At 40.7% G+C, this 20,331-nt stretch overlaps 1 protein-coding gene across 2 annotated transcripts in view; it reads right to left on the bottom strand.

Annotated features, from left to right (window-relative positions):
- Nucleotides 1-20,331, bottom strand: part of LOC139260007 (collagen alpha-3(VI) chain-like) — a 263,220-nt gene that overhangs the window by 203,668 nt on the left and 39,221 nt on the right. Inside the window, exons 2-3 of one of the 2 annotated variants that reach the window (XM_070876050.1) lie at nucleotides 6,603-6,699; nucleotides 4,953-5,561 (exon numbers count right to left, since the gene is read on the bottom strand). In XM_070876050.1, coding sequence (XP_070732151.1) covers nucleotides 4,953-5,561; nucleotides 6,603-6,672 — 679 coding nt within the window. In that variant the 5' untranslated portion in view covers nucleotides 6,673-6,699. The remainder of the gene's footprint in view (nucleotides 1-4,952; nucleotides 5,562-6,602; nucleotides 6,700-20,331) is intronic. The other variant, XM_070876051.1, reaches the window with a different exon arrangement.

Raw genomic sequence — 20,331 nt, 5'->3', positions numbered from 1 at the left:
AGTTCTACTTGTTAGCTTAACTCCCTCATGCTGTTGTACTTAACCACTTCCCTCAATGATGTCAACAGCACCCAATGTTTAAACAGAGATAATACTCCATAAATAATCATCACAAAAACGTGAGGATGTTGAAGCTGATAATGATTCTTCATAACTTTTATTTTTCATAAAAAAAGGTTTGAACAGGAAAACGCCCTTCAACTACAGCCTTTCTAATCGTTTTAACTTTATAGTTGCGAGAATCTATATTTACAGATGTCTGACACTAACAGGGCAAATGCTTTTGAAAGTATTCACTGGTACCTTGCTGATCATCTGACTTGGTTAGAGCTGAGTGTTAGGAATGCCCATCACACAAGATTGACTCAGACTAATTTCACCTCTCAGTCAAGCCAGTGTTGTCACTAGGAGTTGACTAATACATATAATATGACTGTGAATATTTCATGGCGCTGCATTGTAGGTAAATCTTCTCTTAGGAGGTCCCTTGGAGTCGAGGATGACATAGTAGGTTAATAATGAATAGTCTTTCTGTAGATAAATAATTAATAGTTTGCATCTTTCCAAATGTGTATTGTGTGGGTAGAGAACATATCAACATTATTCAGAGGAAGCAAGAAAAAGTAAATTGCATTTTATAGTATCTTTCAAGTCCTAATGACCTCTCAAAGTTCATCATAGCCAATGGATTACTATTGAAATGCAGTCACTGTTATGTAGGTGAACATGGTGGCCAATGTGTGCAGTATCTGTGGTTACATGTCTGTCATTGTTGCTGGCAGTGGTGGGAACAGTTTCACATGATAAATTAAGGGTATCACACAAGAAGTGTATTAGCGTAGCATTACAATGTATTGGCTCAAGTGCAATTTTTTCTATAGTTCATTGGTACCAATGCACTAAATAACTCTAGTGACAACACTGTATAGTAACATTCAGAGCGAGGTAGAGAGGAAAGCACAGCATACCAATTCACTAAAGTCACAGTGTCCTTGTTTATGGCCCAGAAGTCATCTCTGTTGAAGCTGCAAGCTAATTTTCCTATTTTCTCCCTTATTTCCCCCTCCTCTCCTGAAGGCACTGATTTATATTGTTCCACAAGCTTTGGTACACTTCCAGTACCTCACCCAAGTAGGAACATAGGAACAGGAGTAGGGCATTCAGCCCCTCGAGCCTGTTCCTCAAGTGACCATTTATCATATGTGAGCCTAGGCAGCAAGTATTGGCAAGATGGTTGCCAATAGGGGCTCTCATAACCAGCCCATCCTTGTCTTTATCCATTATCCACAACGTGCAGTTTTTCAGGATGGATCACTGGATACCAATCAGCTGTGGGAACTCTGGTTGATATTTTTATTCTCCTCCCTAACCCATGGGCACTTGTAGCTCCCCAACTGCTACCAGATCGAGACCAGCATAGACCCAAACTCAAACTTCCTGATCTTAGAACTGCACTGGGTAAGCAGAAGCCTCTCATTAACTACAGTGTGTAATCTCCCTCTTGAACTTTGTGAATTAAATTTGAAAGTTGTTAGCAAACAGATTACTGCAATAAAATTAAATAGGTAATTTGAGAACATTTGTTTGGGACGTTCTTAATTACAGGACAGCACATTCTGTGAACTGCTTCAAACATACCAGAAACATGTGAAAACTCCTTCAGTAAACACTATTAATATTTTAATAAATTCTCCACATTTAAAAACATTCACTCCCACCTCAGCCCAATGACTTATAGGTACTTTGTATCATTAATTGGTTGAAAATAAGTTAAAACTAAATCTGAATCCTTTACATCATACTGAAGTATATTATTGCTGGGGAATGGAACACATTTCCACTTTTACCACCTGGTGCCTGTATTATGGTATCTGGCACTCTTAGGTCAGCTACTGCATAGATTAGATTCAGGCAAACTATGTAGAACAGCCAAAACTACCCGTGTGAATTTTAACAATTGTTGCACTGCCCATTTTAAGCCTTCTTTATGATAGATACCAATTCATATAGATTTTTAAGTTATAGTTTTCGCTATGGATGCAAATGCTTTTGGTTACTGGGTTGAGGGCCCATACAACTGGCAGAAAATAGGAGACATTCAATCAATCATTTGTATCTGGATTCAAAACAAATTTCAGAGATGAAAGAATACTATGCTAACCTACTGTGCTATCCAGCCTCCTGCAACGGCATGTGCTGTTTGATGAGAGAGAAGAGTTGGCCAGGGTTTCAATTGAGACATTAATCCAGAATCCCTATTTGGTAAGGAGCAGCATTGCAAACTACCTAAAGAATTAGAAGATATGTGCCAACTACAGAAAGTTCAGATGGAGAAAACACACTGTGGTAAAACATACACATACACAGAAATCTCTACAGGAACATTGAGAGCTCAGGCTTCATTTGCCCAACCAAGGTCCTGGTTCTTTCAGCATACAATTAACTTTTTTTTCTCTTTATTTTTTGGAGGTAAAGTTTCTACTTTATTTTTTACCCTCTATCCACTGCCATCAATTCCTCCTATAAGTAGCTACCATGGTCCACATAGATGTGGCTCTTCCCTCCAATTTTCCCTCTCCACTCCGTTGAGAAATGCCACAGCCTTATTCTGGCTTCTCCCTGCTTAATGCAGCTGTGATCAGGACGGAGTAAAACAGGACTTCAACCTGGGTCCAATTCCCACCTTGTTTCAGTGAATCTCGTCCATATGTCACCATACGTTCATTTTATTTTAAATCAAAGAATGCAGAATAAGTTAAAACCTTTGTGATTAACATTGTGCATCGTGTCACAGCCTTTCGTACAACACAAGCAGGTGTGTAAAAGTACATGGAGTGCACACAGCTAAATGATGGTGGAAGCAAAGCTCTTGGATGTTAATAGCAACACAAGTGAACAGATAGGACAAGCACTGAGAAGACAAAGGATTTCCTGGCACTCTGGTTGGTTCCAAAGATATTGTGCTTCACCATTTTTCATAAGATTAGATTCTGGAATTAAATTATCACCATTATTATTTAAAGACTATCTAAACTTCATTCTTTTCCATTTTTGATATATCCTCAACAATTCTTTGTCATTTTAATGTCTCTTATTTAGGTGTCCTTCCCACCATGTCTGAGCAGATAACCCTCAATTAGTCCTTTGTTAATGCCAGTTTTGAGTCAATCACTTGAAAGTATGCAAGATTGGTACAGAGTGACTTGCTCTGTCATTTCTTTCATCTGTCAGAGGAAAGTTCCTGAGCTCCACTTGGTGCCTCCTATATAAGAGCAATGCCAAGGTCAGGTACTTGAAGTGTTTAACACAGCAACCTTCCATGTGGCACAATGTATCAGGGCACCACTGCATTAACCAGTGCGCCCATTCTGACATCTTAAGTCTAGGGTGCATTCAATGCATCTTAATCCTCAGAGTGACTGACAGGAAATCTACAAAAAAATACTTGTTTGCACCTCTGTTGCAGACAGAACATTTGATGTCACAAGCAACTCTCAGGCTGCCTGTAACTGTTGTGATGGTGTACCAGCCCAAAATTAAACCCGTTTTCTTTGATATTAAAATCTGTGAAACAATTTTGAAGGTGTGACCAAGGAAGAGAAGGGACCTCAGCTCCCAATTTTCTTCTCTCTCTTTGGTAGTACCTGACCTCCACACAATTTTCCCATCCCTTGAATTAACTTTCCACATTAAAACTCTCCACGTGACAAATCAAAACTATGAAATTAAAAACATAACAAAAGTCAAGGATTAGAAAAGTCCATTCAACCCATGGAAGCTCATCCCTCTGGTCCCTTAATTTTTACATCTGGTAATCTAGCTTTATTTAGAACATCCCTATTTCTTTCTCTTTATAACTCCACCTGGGAGATTATTCCAAGCCTTTAATACTCCTTAGTCAAAGTTCTTCCTAATATGTTTTGAAACCAATCTCACTAGCTGACATTTATGCCATCTGGTCCTACTTTTCCCAACTTAATTTTAAGTATTCTTCTTCTTACCACTCTGTACTGTTACTCTGCCAAAATTCTGCTGATCAATACTTATAATTCTAGACAAAGTCCCTTCATAAGACCCCCGTCTAGATTCCAAATGTGCTTCTTGAAAATAACAATAATATTTTGGATGTCTGGTCACTTTTTCTGAATAACTGCAAGCCATTTGCACAGTACTATCATGGCAACCGTGAAAATATCTCCCTGTTTCCCTGGGCTCTGATGATGACAGTGCATTTTAGTTGTGATACGTTATTAACTTGTAGCAAGGCACTGATATAGATGCATAATGGGCATTTAATTAAAAACACAAACAGTGATATGAGGGGCAGTGATGTTAGTAGAACATAAATTCTAAAGTGGGGTCTGCTCTTTGCTCATTACTTTAACTTTAGAACCAAATTCACCTAGAGACAGGACTTTCAATATTTAAATGCATATTGAAGCCCTATTTTATTTGTCTTCCCCCTCCAATTTCGCTTCCCTCCTTTCCTGAAAGCGTTGACTCCATGCTGAGCTACCATTCCACTGCTGAAGGTAAGCCTCTGGTACCTTGCGTAAGTGGCCATCTTCAAGTGTGAGTCCAGATATCGGCTGATGGCAGGCACGGAAGGCATCACAGCCAAGTCCGATTCTGTCCACACATGCGCACTTTTCAACAGGAGTTACTGGTTAGCTATCAGGAGAAGGAACCCTGGCTGATTTTACTCCCCTCCCTAGCCCGGGGCACTAAGACCAATCGCAGTGCCTCTGTTGCTTCCCTGGCTGAGATCAGCTAACTCAGCACAGACCAGGGGATCAAACCTGGGTCCTTCCTGGTGTGTATGGCTCAGCTTTTTAAATAATTGCATGCTTACCAACTGAACCATCAGGGGCAGCTTTTTCTTTTCATTTAAAACAAATCTCATAAATTGAGCAGCGTAAGCAAAGTAGCAGTGTTACCAGCTAACCGTTTACCTGTAGTGTCTTTTATTATCCCATCAGATAGTGGGTGCGCTGCAGCCGTATGCACACTTCCCACTAAGTCGTTTACAATGCCCTCGAGTGCGGCAAAGTCATCGAGGCGGTAAACAAACCTCTCGTGAGGTGCACTCGCAATCTCCTTTAATTCCCATTCAACCGCTTGCTGAACTCCAATAGCAAAAATTATGGCATCGGCTGACTTAAGGGAAGCAGACGGGGGGATTACATCATCCTGAGAGCGTCCGTCTGTTAACACTATAATAATCTGTGGCACTCCTTGTTCCGCTCTACTCCCGGTGGCATTAGTGAGCTGCTCCTTGATTAGATACTCTAGTGCTAGTCCAGTTTTTGTGCCTCCCCCCTTATAAGACATGTTCCATATATGAAATAGGATGTCCTGCTTCGTAAAATATGTGTTTAAATGGAACTCTGCTCGTGGCTTTTCGCTGTACTGCACCAGGCCAAAACGAAATCTGTTTTCTCCAATATCAAAAGCCTTTATAACCCTGAACAGAAACTCTCGCACATATTGGAAATTTTCCTGACCGATGCTCCAGGAGGCATCCACTAGAAAGACTATGTCAGCAGCAACTGTTCTGTCATCTTTAAGAAAGAAAAGCTGTTTAGGACTGTCTTAAATGTAGAGGCATTTTCTTCTCTAAATACTGACAATGTTTTTCTGCACCATTACAGAATGTTAATTATTGTTTTCTTTGCGAGGGTAAAGTCCCCATTGCTTTCACCTATGTTTCCCCTTTCCCCGATACCCACAGACTACATCCCTTACCCCACCACCTGTCCAAGCCCAAACCAGAATGGGAGGGGATGTGGGGAGGGGTGTGGTTAGATAATTCCAAGAGTTCCAGTATTTTCTTTGCTATTGTGGAAAATTCACTGAAAACCATAATAACCAATGCTTTCAAATAATGAGATGCAGAGGTAGATTAAATAAATGGAACTTTATTTCAAAAGAAAAAAAAAGCCTTTTAGAAATTTCCAGACACCTTGTTCAAACCTCAGATTCTCTGATCCAAAACTTGATGGGTGGCAAACCCTACTGTTAGGGTGGATGGGAAACCTGCTCCCAGGCCTCCATTTACCCTACCCTAAAAGCAGTTACTTGGGGATGTGCAAGTGCAGGCTGACCCAACTTTCCCTACCTGCACTTCCCCCCCCCCTCAGTGGGGAAGTGTCCAGCCTCCACTTGGCACTTCCCCATAGTAACGAGGGTGCAATCAGGAACTCATTGAAGTCGGGGGAAGGGGGGAGATGGGGGAACCATTTATCCCACAAATTCATGGCAAACCTTACTCATGCTTCAGCTTCATTCCACCAACATATAACCTCACATTATTTCAATATAAAAAATGTGATCCTCATCATAAAACCTTTGCATGTTTCCATTTGAAAGAGTTTGAGATCAACTTACTTTGTACCAATATGAAATATAATATTTAATACTTGTAGTTCCCTTTGAAAGATGGCCTGTCAGTGACAATTATCAAAATTAAGACTTACCTCAAAGATCTGAAAAAAATAAATCATCAGTTATTTATACCGACTGCCTAGTTCATGCTGACACTCTTCATTATCAAGAGAGGTCACCATCCTCAAGAAACCCAGCTGAATCTCCCTAGTCCTTACCCTGTTGTGCTTGAATGAAATAGATTAGGCTGAAGAGTGCCAATAACGGCACACCACGCAGTTTAGTCATTTTGCAACTATGTGCTGGACGTGTGACCTGAAATGAAAAGAAATAAACATTAGTCAGTGGGAAATAAAACCTTGCTCAAATCAGATCATTTTTCAAATACGAAATGGACAAAGAAAAGATGCATCCAAGATACCATTAATACAGCAATGATACAAAAGTACAAACTTATTATCCGCGGGCCTAAACTAGCCTCAGTGAGTAAATGCACCATGTGGTGTGGAATCGAGCCATACAGAACAGGAAGGTCCCAGGTTCAGTCAGCCAGGGCAAATGTACGGGCATTACAATTGAGGTCAACAGCCTGAGCTTGAGGTGGATTAAAAATAGTCAGCCAGGAATTATCCTCCTGAAAGCTCTGCAGTGAGCTTTGCTGGGGAGTGCAACTGCTTGAACATCAGGCAAGGACATGATCAGTCTGAGCTGTGGTTCTTCAGCATGGACGAACAGCCTGCCAACACACATGGTTTAAACATGCATACTGTAGGGCTGCAACCCTCAAGAATTGTTCCGGAGTCTCCAGGTATTAAAGATCAATCTCCTGACACAATCCAGGAGAAAAATCATTGGGGCATTAAAACATTTTTTTTTCATTTTCTTTGAACACTTTTGTTACTAGTTATAAAAATATTGGAGAATTATCCAATCAGGTAATGCAGAGTCTGTTCATTTTGCTGTTGGCGTGGGCAGGCAGTGTGTCACAAGAATGGCCATGTTGGGCAACCAATGGTAGGTTTGTGGGGTCGGAGTGGTTTGAGACAGGAGGAATATCCTGGACTATATACAACCAGAGTTGGGAAGCCTACATAGAAAGGCTGTCAACCTACCCCTACAAGGAGGCAACACCTTCAGGGGCACAGATGGGATGGAAATAGGGAAATATAAAAAAATTCTCATGGTGGCTTTTGGACAAGCGTATAAGCCACTGAGGCATAAGCGGAACAATAAGTGTGGTCAAACATGTATATTCAAAACACATAAAGCATAATGCCGCATAACAGAGTGTTCACATGCAAAATGATACATGTGCAGGTTCAATCCCTAAATAGTTTGAAATGGTTCATTGAAAACTTGAGATTTATGGAGACCTGTACAACAAGAAACTCCCACAGACATGACAACACATACCTACTGAGAAGGACTGGCATGACAGAACTACAGACTTCCACCTACACTAGAATCCTAGCAAGTCACTTAATGACACACCCAGTCGAGTTACTGTAGTCTTTGCCCAGCTATGTTCCTCTTGTCCATAGACTCCATCAACCAAACACCCAGATCCTCAACCAACCATACAACGCTATCAGTTTGGATAACTGTTCCAATAGACTCACTACATCAATGCTTCTGTAAACACCACACGATCAACAACTTCGTCAAAATCTACAGTTAAAAAGAAAAATCAATGTCAAGTATGGAAAAGATAGATGCCAAGTTAAAAAAAGGTTGGGAAGGCTAAGAGACTGTATAAAGAAAGACTGGTAGGAATTATAAAGGATTTTATGGACATGGTATTGTAAAAAAAAAACTGTTTAAAACAGGTAAGGCTAATTACAACTGAAAAGGAACATTTTCTCATGGATGAGAAAGGAAGGACAGTGATACTAAATGATTAGTTTGCCATTTTTTATTTACAAAAGCGCATGATACTGGGAATAAAAGGGTACAAGAGGAGCTGGTGGATAAATTGAATAGGATAATTACACCTTAGGAAGTAGTATTGAAAGGTTAGTGTATCTCAAAGTGGAAAAAGCACAAAGCCCTTATGGCATCCTAATGCTGAGAGAGGTCAGAAAAAAGTAACAGAGACTTTTCAAACATCCTTGGCTGTGGAAGTTGTGCCAGAGGAGTAGAGGAGTGCCAATGTAACACCTCTGTTCAAGAAGTGAGAAACAGTTAATCCTTGTTACTATAGACCATGCAGCCTAATATCTCTAGTCAGTAAGTTTCAAGAGACCACAAGTGGTGACAAAATGACTGCCCACTGAGAAAGATAGGGATTAATTAAAGGCTGCCAGTGCAAATTTGTAAAAGGCAAATTTGTCTGACAAATTCAATAATGTTCTTTGATGAAATAACAGAGTGCATTGATAAAGGAAATGCAGTGCTGTGTACATTCTTCTAAAGTGTTTTAAGGTACATGAAGGAAATGTGAGCATGGATAGGAAGTTGGCCACATAAAAGAACACAGCCAGGTAGATTTTCCTCTTCAGCTCCTGGGCGGTAATAAGAACATAAGAGCATAAGAACATAAGAAATAGGAACAGGAGTAGGCCATACGGCCCCTCGAGCCTGCTCCGCCATTCAATAAGATCATGGCTGATCTGATCATGGACTCAGCTTCACTTCCCCGCCCGCTCCCCATAATGCCTTATCCCCTTATCATTTAAGAAACTGTCTATTTCTGTCTTAAATTTATTCAATGTCCCAGCTTCCACAGCTCTCTGAGGCAGCGAATTCCACATATTTACAACCCTCTGAGAGAAGAAATTTCACTTCTCTGTTTTAAATGGGCGGCCCCTTATTCTAAGATCATGCCTTCTAGTTCTAGTCTCCCTCATCAGTGGAAACATCCTCTCTGCATCCACCTTGTCAAGCCCCCTCATAATCTTATAAGTTTCAATAAGGTCACCTCTCATTCTTCTGAATTCCAATGAGTAGAGGCCCAACCTATTCAACCTTTCCTGATAAGTCAAGCCCCTCATCCCCGGAATCAACTTAGTGAACCTTCTCTGAACTGCCTCCAAAGCAAGTATATCTTTTCGTAAATATGGAAACCAAAACTGAACGCAGTATCACCAATACCTTATATCGCTGTAGCAAGACTTCCCTGCTTTTATACTCCATCCCCTTTGCAATAAAGGTCAAGATACCATTGGCCTTCCTGATCACTTGCTGTACCTACATACCATCCTTTTGTGTTTCATACATAAGTACCCCCAGGTCCCACTGTACTGCGGCACTTTGCAATATTTCTCCATTTAAACAATAATTTGCTCTTTGATTTTTTTCTGCCAAACTGTATGACCTCACACTTTCCAACATTATACTCCATCTGCCAAATTTTAGCCCACTCACTTAGCCTGTCTATGTCTTTTTGCAGATTTTTTGTGTCCTTCTCACACATTGCTTTTCCTCCCATCGTTCTATTGTCAGCAAACTTGGCTACGTTACACTCAGTCCCTTCCTCCAAGTCGTTAATATAGATTGTAAATAGTTCTGATCCCTGCGGCACCCCACTAGTTACTGGTTGCCAACCAGAGAATGAACCATTTATCCAGACTCTCTGTTTTCTGTTAGTTAGCCAATTCTCTATCCATGCTAATATATTACCCCCCAACCCCATGAACTTTTATCTTGTGCAGTAACCTTTTATGTGGCACCTTGTCAAATGCCTTCTCGAAGTCCAAATACACCATATCCACTGGTCCGCTGGTGGAGCAGATTGCCCAACCGTTAAAGAACCCACCTGACTTTCATTCCATAGATTCCTATAAAGGGTGGGCGACCACCCAGGTGGTGAAGAGGAAAATCGACCATAGAGAATACTGCAATCAAAAGCACTGCCGTGGCATGGCACCATAAAATCACCCATTAGCCATGTCGCATCTTGAGTCATTGGCTTGAAAATGGAAAGTTAATGGGAAAAATCAGGGAAGGAAATAAAATGACCTTTTTCAAGGATTTCAATGCACTGTACAAAGGGATGGCTGGGTGCAGATTTTCCATATGGTCCCGCAATATGTGCACAATCGCAACCATGCCAACCATTGATCTACAGGCAGGAAGGGAAAATCAGGGAGAGAATAACCACTGAGGCACTCTTGGACAGCTCCTTATTGCTGTTAACAGAGCACCATTGACAAAGGCTGAGGAGTCACTTCATCTAGAATAGGGTTGGGCTCTAGAGGCTAACAAGTGAAAAAAGAAAAAAATGGTTTTCTTTTCCCTCCAATTTTCTCTCCTTTGGGATGCTGATTCACAATGGGATACAGATCCATTGATATTGGTCTCCTTAGAGTGAGTGAGACAGGCTATTCAACCTCACAGAGTACTGTGCACAGTTCTGGTCTTCATATTACAAAAGGGATATAGAGGCGCTGGATAACGTGCAAAACATATTTCCAAGTATTATACCGGATTTGAGAGATTATAACCAATGTTCCCTTTAACAGGCTGTGCGGTTCATTCAAATTTCCGCACATATGCAGTTTTTCCATTGTGAAGCCGACAAACGGCCTGCACGGGACCTCCAGAATGTGGAACTTGCTACCACATGGAGTGGTTGAGGTAAATAGCATAGATGTATTTAAGGGGAAGCTAGATAAGTACATGAGGGAGAAAGGAATAATGCTGATAGGGTGAGATGAAGTAAGATGGGAAGAGGCATAAACTAATTCAGCCGAATGGCCTGTTTTTGTGCGGTAAATTCCCTGCAATTCTATGTAATGAGTCTTCACATCTGGAAACCTTGGCAGATTTTTCCCTCTCTAGCCCAGGGTCAATGAGGCAAAGTGTAGAGTCCCTGCTGGCACACCAGCTGAGATCAACTAAATCAGTATAGACAGGAGATCAAAACACTGACCTTCTGGTCTGTATGGTTCAGATCCCCATCAGGCAGTATATTTACCAACTGAACCATCAGAGCTTTACAATCAAATAACTTCCAAAAACTACTTCTTTTCTTTATCAAATAAGAAAATATACGTTAGTCCTATATTTTCGTGGAAATAAGAGCAATCAGGTTGCTGTTTGTGACATACATTGATGGCTCCCTGCAGGATTCTGGTTGGCCAATGTCCACAACTGAAATGGAAGCTTAATGAAATAGCTGAACATGTAGGGAAGAAATCTCTGTAGAATTCCTTAAGGAGCAGAATAGAGCTAATTACCATTCATTCTGGTGAGCTGAAGCCCTGTGTTTCATTTCAGATGACCTTGTGACCTGAAATTTTTATTTTTAGCATCGATGAATAATATTTTTTTTTAAAACAGTCATTTGTCTGTTTCTTTGCAATTGTCAATGTTCTTTTCTTTGTAATCCCTCATTCAGGCAGGAGACTGTCACTGAAGGCTGATGTATCTACACAACTTCCACTGGCTTTGCTATTTTTCAGCCCATACAGCTAGATTATCTGAAATTAGTCATTTTAACCATTTCTTGCTAAATATTTTGAGAACACCTCAGTACTTTTCAAAATCCAACTGGGATCCCTGAGTAGGCGGTGCACTCATACTTCTTCAAACAAGGGGTAATAGAAATCTGTAACTGTCTCCCCAAAAGACTGTTAAGGCTAAGCTAATTGAAATTTTCAAAACTGAGATTAATAGATTTTTGTTAGGCAAGGATCTCAAGGAATATGGAACAAAGGCAGGTAAATGAAGTTGAGGTACAGATCAGCCATGATCTAATTGAATGGTGGAACAGGTTCGAGGGATTGAATGGCCTATGTTTCTATGTCTTATACCAATCCAATCTTCTAACTTTCATCAGAAACCCTTAAAATTAAAACCCATCTCAAATTAGACAGCATGGCATAATTACACACCACAATAAGGCCTGAGGAGGTGCCTGTCTCTCTAACCCTGTCTGCATATCCACCTGAATAGCTAGCAACATGCATTTACCTAATGGCTTTTTGACTTTGGAGCAACATTTCTAGCTACTGATTATACCAAGTATGTTATTAGAGGTACAGATTAGCCATGAACTAATTGAATGTTAGAAGAGACTCGAGGAGTTGAATAGCCTCTTCCTGTTCCTATTTTTCCACATTCATAGCATATACACATGAAACTGCTAATATTCTTTTTAAAGTCTACCTTCTGTTTATAATATTCTTTCTGTTTTCTCCCCTCCTCTCCTGAAGTTGTTGGCTCATCCTAGGATACAGTTCCAGAGGCATCTTCCACCCTCCAGTACCTTGCGCGAGTGGCTATCAGGCTGCAAGGTGGATCATTGCTCAGCCTGATCTTGTCCACATCTACCTCATTATAGCAGAGATGCTTGACAGAGTTCAAGAGCAGGAGCCCTCTCTTATTTTTCTCCTCTATAATCCAGGGGTGCTGAATTTTTGAGCCTTGCATTACCATCCTAACACAGACCAGATATCAAACCTGAACTCTTCCTAATCTGTATGATTTTGTACAACACCAGGTGTAGCATTTAAGATAGAATCTTATTAAAAAGATATTTATTAACAAAATATTACTGGGCTTGTTCCTGAGGGATCTTAGGGGAGGGGGAAAATTATTATATTTTTGGTCTCCCTATCTGCAAATTGGGATAGGGTCTTTCAATCTCTGGTTGCTTGAAACATCTATTTTTGCTAATGATTTTGGAGGATGGATTGACATACAGAGGATTAGGTGGTGGTTATCTGCATTTAATAGTAGGAAGTAGAGGTTAATACCTGTGGTGATACAGTGACAGGAAAATGTGTCTGAACCTCTTTTTCTTTGGCAGTTCAGGGAGTTGTGAACACTTGAATGGTCCGTAGATTATTCTGCTTTGGGGTAATCCTTGGAGATTTAATTGCCTGCCCGAAGGGTCAGTAATTCAGCCTCATAAATAACTGAATCCATTTTCAACGTCAACAGAAAAATCATGAAACAACTTGAATTTTGTGTTACTTATTTAACAAGAAATTAAAATCCTTTAATTGCTTTAGAATTCTCTTTTTTTTAATTCTTTCCTTCTCTATTTTTAGGTCTCCCTGCAGCTTTTCCCAGATCTTTGCCAAAGTTGCTCTCAAACTGGATACGCTGAGGCAAGTAAGAGTCGGAAGTAAGGATTGAATGAGGAACAATTTTCCTCACCATTTGGATAATGGCTGGTCTCTGTCTGATGCCTCCCACAACATCCAGGATCTCCACATGTGGAGGTTCTTTTGTTTGAACACGCATCCAACCACTACATGGGGTATCGTACTGGGATTCCAATGCACTGTGCCACTTGCCTTTACAGATCATTAGATTTGCTGGAAGCTCCCTTGATAGGTCAGTCGGTAAATGCACCACCTGGAGTGGTACTGAGCCAATCAGACCAGAGAGGCCTAAAATTCAATTCCCAATCTGTGCTGGGTTAGCTGTTCTCCAATTAAGGTCACAATAGGGGTGCGACATTTGGCCATTGTACACGTAGGCTGGAGGTAGAAAAATTGGTCACTGCCAATTGAATCCTGGAGAGAAAACAAGCTGCTTCAGCTACCATGACATTAACTGTCTGAGTCCACACACGAAGAAGGGTAATGGATGGGTAATGGAAGGCTGCCAGCACCCATGGAGCCATAATCCAACACCTGTCCAGAGAGGAAACATAGAAACATAGAAAATAGGTGCAGGAGCAGGCCAGTCGGCCCTTTGAGCCTGCACCACCATTCAATATGATCATGGCTGATCATTTTTGCAACTTTCGTACCCCATTCCTGCTTTCTCTCCATATCCCTTGATCCCTTTAGCTGTAAGGGCCACATCTAACTCCCTTTTGAATACATCTAACGAACTGCCCTCAACAACTTTCTGTGGTAGAGAATTCCACAGGTTCACAATTCTCTGAGTGAAGAGGTTTCTCCTCATGCCGGTCCTAAATGGCTTACCCCTTATCCTTAGATTGTGACCCCTCGTTCTGGACTTACCCAACATTGGGAACATTTTTCCTGCATTTAACCTGTCCAATCCCGTCAGAATTTTTAAATGTTTCTATGAGATCCCCTCTCATTCTTCTAAATTCCAGAGAACATAAGCCTAGTCGATCCAGTCTTTCTTCATATGTCAGTCCTGCCATCCCGGGAATCAGTCTAGTGAACCTTTGCTGCATTCCCCCAATAGCAAGAATGTCCTTCCTCAGATTAGGAGACCAAAACTGTACACAATATTCAAGGTGTGGTCTCACCAAGGCCCTGTACAACTGCAGTAAGACCTCCCTGCTCCTATACTCAAATCCGCTCACTATGAAGGCCAACATGCCATTTGCCTTCTTCAATGCCTGCTGTACCTGCATGCCAACCTTCAATGACTGATGTACCATGACACCCAGGACTCATTTCACCTTCCCTTTTCCTAATCTGTTACCATTCAGCTAATATTCTGCCTTCCTGTTTTTGCCACCAAAGTGGATAACCTCACATCTATCTACATTATACTGCATCTGCCATGCATTTGCTCACTCACCTAACCTATCCAAGTCACCCTGCAGTCTCTTAGCATCCTCCTCACAGCTCACATTGCCACCCAGCTTAGTGTCATCTGCAAACTTGGAGATATTACATTAAATTCCTTTGTCTAAATCATTAATGTATATTGTAAATAGCTGGGGTCCCAGCACTGAACCTTGTGGTACCCCACTAGTCACTGCCTGCCATTCTGAAAAGGATCAGTTTATTCCTACTCTTTGCTTCCTATCTGCCAACCAGTTCTCTATCCATGTCAATACATTACCCCCAATACCATGTGTTTTAATTTTGCACACTAATCTCTTGTCAAAAGCCTTTTGAAAGTCCAAATACACCACATTCACTGATTCTCCCTTGTCCACTCTACTAGTTACATCCTCAAAAAATTCTAGAAGATTTGTAAAGCATGATTTCCCATAGGAAGATAGAAAACTGGAAACAAATTTGTTATTCAAAGCAAATCCTGCAAGTTACCTGATTCAAACCACATTTAAGATTGGCAGAGCACAGTGTTAGTTCATATTAACTTTACAATAAGCCCTATATTCAATCCCAGGAGCTCAGATTTCTAAATCTGAGACACCCTTTACCACCCTGGTTTAGTCAAATGATAAGGAGAAATTGCAGGGAGTATTGGCATGATGTCCAAGAGACCATGAGATTCCTTTATTCCTAGAGTTACACAATTAGGAGAACGTGTGTTGAGTGGTAGAATGGCATTCTCAAATTACAAATAATTACCAAGGATGTTGAGTTTTAATATATTTACAAATGTTTCTTTTGAACTATATCAGTGTCCAAATTCTTGCAGAATGTCAAAATGATTTATAACATGTTTAGAAACATTACTCTCACTCCTCTGACAGCTGACTCCATGCACAGAATGCAGAGGATGACATCTTATGATAAGATGCCAATATATTAAGAGCAGGCTGTTTGTTGCTGTCAGAGTGTTACCCAATGTAGAGATAATAGATGCACTAGTATTAATTGCAGAATATTACCCACTGAGGTGTTGGCAGAGTATTAATCCGCACAGAATTAATACTGAAATCTTACTTGAGAGAGCACTACAGATTGAGCATTACATGATGATACATTATCCAGCACTTTATTATGAACAGCTTAACTGGCCAACCATTATTGACAAAGCAATGGTCAGTGCATTATTACCAACAACATTAATCAACATTACTACCAAATCCTTAGTCAGCACATCATTACCAACAGCATTACTGAGGGAACATTACTAACAAAGTACGAGGCAACACATCATTATTAATGAGGTATCACTGATGGAGCATTATTGAGCATTTTATTGCCAACAAGAGTTTCTGGGCATTACCCAATGTTATTCAATGGGGTGTTGCTGATTGAAGGCTAGTGATAAAGCATGATTTATCATTATTAGTCTAAATAGAGCTAATGGTAAAGCATTACTGACTAATGTTACAAATGGAGTGCTGCAGAGGATTGTTGACAGCACTAGCCAGTGTTACTGATAGATTTCTGAACAGAGCACTATAGATGGTGGTCTACCCTTTAGCTCTTTCAGGTTAATCGATTAATCCATTAATTTGGCTGGTTTGGAATATTGGATTCTGCACCTTTACAGAACAAATGCACATAAATGGGAGCAAGAAAACATCCACGTGTGCAGGCACCACCTTTCGGCACTTCTTGACAGGATAGTCAACGAGGCTATGACAAAGACTGGCAACAAAGGCAAAAATCTGTGCTTACAAATAAATTATTCAATTATTTCAGTTTCCCATCCAGTATCAGAGTCTAGGGTTGTAATGTTTGTAAGCTTGTAATGTTTGTAGCTCCACACTGTAGATGTGGACGTATTGTGTACTGCAACTGCATAGTTAATAATAAACAGAACCAGGCAGGTTTCCGGAGGCTTCCGAGAGAGCTGCCTGCCATATAGGAAGCTGTGTGTGCTTGTGCTCTGTGAATATCTCGCATTTGGCGGCGAGATGGGATTTTTGGGATGATTTAAAGCTTAAATTTTGTTGGTGCAGGATTCAGCCAGCCGACAGAGAGACTTTGGAAGTTTCTGTCTTTGGAAAAAGCTACAAAAATCCGAGGTAAAATACAGCATAACATGTGAACAGCTAGAGATTAAAATGGCAGGTGTAATCGAACATTTGGAGGAATATAGACATGACCGGGAACGTTTTAAAGCATATGTGGATCGGCTAGAAATGTATTTCACTGCAAATAACATAATCGAAGTTCCAGACAATGCAGTCCAGAACTGGGCTGTGTTGGAACATAAGAAAGCTATCTTCTTAGAGGCGGGTCCGGCATTATACAAAACCCTTGTAAATCTGCTTGTGCCTGATGAGCCAAAGGACACAACGCTTAAAGAGATTTTAATGAAGCTGGAGCAGCAATATAACCCCAAACCGTTAGAAATTGCTAAAAGCTATCATTTTGGGATTCAGAATCAAAAGACTGATGATTAAAAAAGTTATCGATGCACTGTAATTTTGGAAACTTTCAAAACCGAGCATTACAGGATCGTTTTGTTTGTGGGTGAAAAATGATGCGATCAGAATGAAGTTATTGACGACGGATGACTTGACTTTTGAGATTGCTTGTCAGACAGTGAGGTCAATGAGCATGGCCGAACAATATTCCTGAGAATTAAATAATAATTATGGTCGTCAGTCAACCTGCAGGTTCAAAGTAAAAGACAATGGGGGCCCAAAGTCTCAGAAACTGGAAATTCTAACAGAGCGTCGAAGTCGTGCTACAGGTGCCTGGGACAACACATTGCTCAAAGTTGTCCATACGTGAAGGCAGAGTGTTTCTTCTGCAGAAAGACTGGGCATCTTGCAAAGGCATGCCGACTGAAGGGTAAACCAGCTTTCAAAGCTATGAGTCCAGCATTCAAAGCTATGAGTAGAAATCCAAAGAGACTACATAGCATGGAAGAACAACAACAGGATGAGGAGATGTTAGAGTTACACGTCATCAGGAGCACGAGGTTAACGGATAGCGATTCGGAAAGCATCAAAATCCACATAGATGTTGCGGGATTCAAGATACCAATGGAAATTGACTAGGGTGCGTCCGTGAGTGTAGTACCGGAGTCACTATACCGCAACAAATTGCGTGATTTTCAATTGGAGAAATCCGAGATAGAGCTGCGAGGCTACTCGGGAGAGAAAACTTTTGTGGTAGGTCGTATCACCGTACCGGTGAAATATAAAGATCAATTTCAGAACTTGCCTCTAATAGTAGTGAAAGGAGACAAGTCTGTCTTACTAGGAAGAAATTGGTTGAGCTCAGTGAAACTGGATTGGAGTGAGATTTTCTGTGTGAAAGCAAGATTTTCATCAATGGATGAGGTTATCAAGAAATATCCAAAGGTGTTCTGCGAAATGGGCAATCCGATCCAAGGCTTCAAGGCGAGTGTCAGGGTACAGAAGGATGCTAGATCGGTTTATTTCAAGCCATGTTCCGTACAATATGCACTCAAGGAGAAAGTTGAGCAAGAACTCAAAAGACTAGAGACAGAGAACATTATTTGTAAGATAGATCGATGTAATTGGGCTACATCCATTGTTGTTGTACCTAAGTCTGATGGTAAGGTAAGATTGTGTGGTGATTATAAAGTAAACCAGAAGGTGAGAATGAAGAACCATCACCATAAATGGTTAAAATGGTTACCAGGAAGAGTGGTGAAGATATGTGGTCCTTGCACATATTTGGGAAAGAGGTTTGTTAATGGACAGGTTAGGTTTGTTCATATTGATCATATTTTACCTATAGAGATGGAAGGAGTTGAAGGTGGGAATGATTCAATTATTTCTGACTCACCAGATAGTTTTGATACACCAGTAGCAAATCCTAACTCCAATGTACTGGAAACAAATCCAGGAGAGAATCAGAATGAAAGTCTGAGTCCGAGTCAGGAAAACAAAGAGCCTGAAGTTAGAGTGAGTTCAAATGAAAATCAAGGAAATTCCGTGGAGGAAAATGTTCCTAACGATGAGCCTCGAATGAGTGTGAAATCGACACCATGTTTGGAAGGTTCTGTTTGAGAGCGAAGGTATCCTTTTTGAAACAGAAAACAAGTGGTAAAGTTAAAGTTGTAAATATGGAAAAAAAATAAGTTTATGTCCTGTGTTATGTATAAGCATGAAAGTTATGTATGATGTTTGTTATGATGGCTTCTTCATTAAGGAGGGAGAAGTGTAATGTCTGTAAGCTTGTAATGTTTGTAGCTCCACACAGTGGATGTGGACATATTGTGTACTGCAACTGCATAGTTATTAATAAACAGAACCAGGCAGCTTTCCGGAAGCTTCTGAGAGAGCTGCCTGCCATGTAGGAAGCTGTGTGTGCTTGTGCTTTGTGATATGTCACAAGGGTAAAGATCACAAGTTCCCCATTTCATTGCAATTTTTCAACCTGCTGGTAGCAGTTGGTGTTGAAATAAAAATAAATGAGGAAATACTGCAGTAGGAACAAATTAGGTCGATAAGCAGATTTTCAAATTATGTTTTCTTTTCTCGTTCATTTTTAAAAATGAAAACCACTCATCTTTCTCAGTGGACAAATAGATTCAAAAATTACATTTATCTATGGAAAGATTTTTTTTAAACATTTTTGAGGGGGGCAAACTTGGATATATTGGCTGAGTATTTTGGGGCAATTTTCACTGAATACTTTAGGTGCTAAGAGGTAACGAAGTAGCCAAGATGGGGTCTTGAGTTGATTTAGCCCATGTTTAGAACTAGACACCATCTTGGTAAAGGAGTTGAAGCCCTCGTTAGGAACGGCCACCCAAATTGCTGATTGGCACTTAAAATGCCTGTTGGCGCTTATTAATGAGGTTGCATGACATTTTGGTGACTAACGCTTGCCCTAATGCACTCTCCTAACAGCGACCAGCTGTTTGAGAGTAAACATGACGTTGATGTCGATTTGAAGCAGTACTTAAAGGGATACTCATCACTTAAAGGCATACTCAACATTCCATGGCCATTGCTGCTGCAGCTGTGAAGAGGACTTCTGAAATACATTGGGAGATTTTCTGGGACACATTGTCAAGACTTCAGCAACACTCTATCCGGACTTTCAATCAGGCTAGTCTTATTAACATTGCAACTATTTAGCACCTGTTTTCACCCTTTGGCCCAAATAACCCCCTTCATCTTTGGCCAAACACTGCTGGAAGTGTGATTGGAATGGGAGGCCGCTCATGTTGGCCCCAGTGAATTTCCCATGGCTAGCCTATTAGAATTCTTTAGTGCACTGTCAGGGGGGATCCTACCCCCACCAGGAAGCACACCACAGGGAGGGATGAAGTGGATGAGCACAACTTTGCACTTGATGCCCAACTCATCTGTTGCCTTTTATGAATAATAGTGAGGGCCTTTCCTACAGGCAAATTTTGCCAGAGTATGAGAGTGCATTAATTACCAGGCAATCAACTACATGCTTATGGGAAAGAGCTAAACTTGAAAAC

This window comes from Pristiophorus japonicus, chromosome 3, assembly GCF_044704955.1.
Source record: "Pristiophorus japonicus isolate sPriJap1 chromosome 3, sPriJap1.hap1, whole genome shotgun sequence".
Lineage (NCBI taxonomy): Eukaryota > Metazoa > Chordata > Chondrichthyes > Pristiophoridae > Pristiophorus > Pristiophorus japonicus.
The sequence above is the reverse complement of the archived record's forward strand: the minus strand, read 5'-3'. Positions and strand labels throughout refer to the sequence as shown.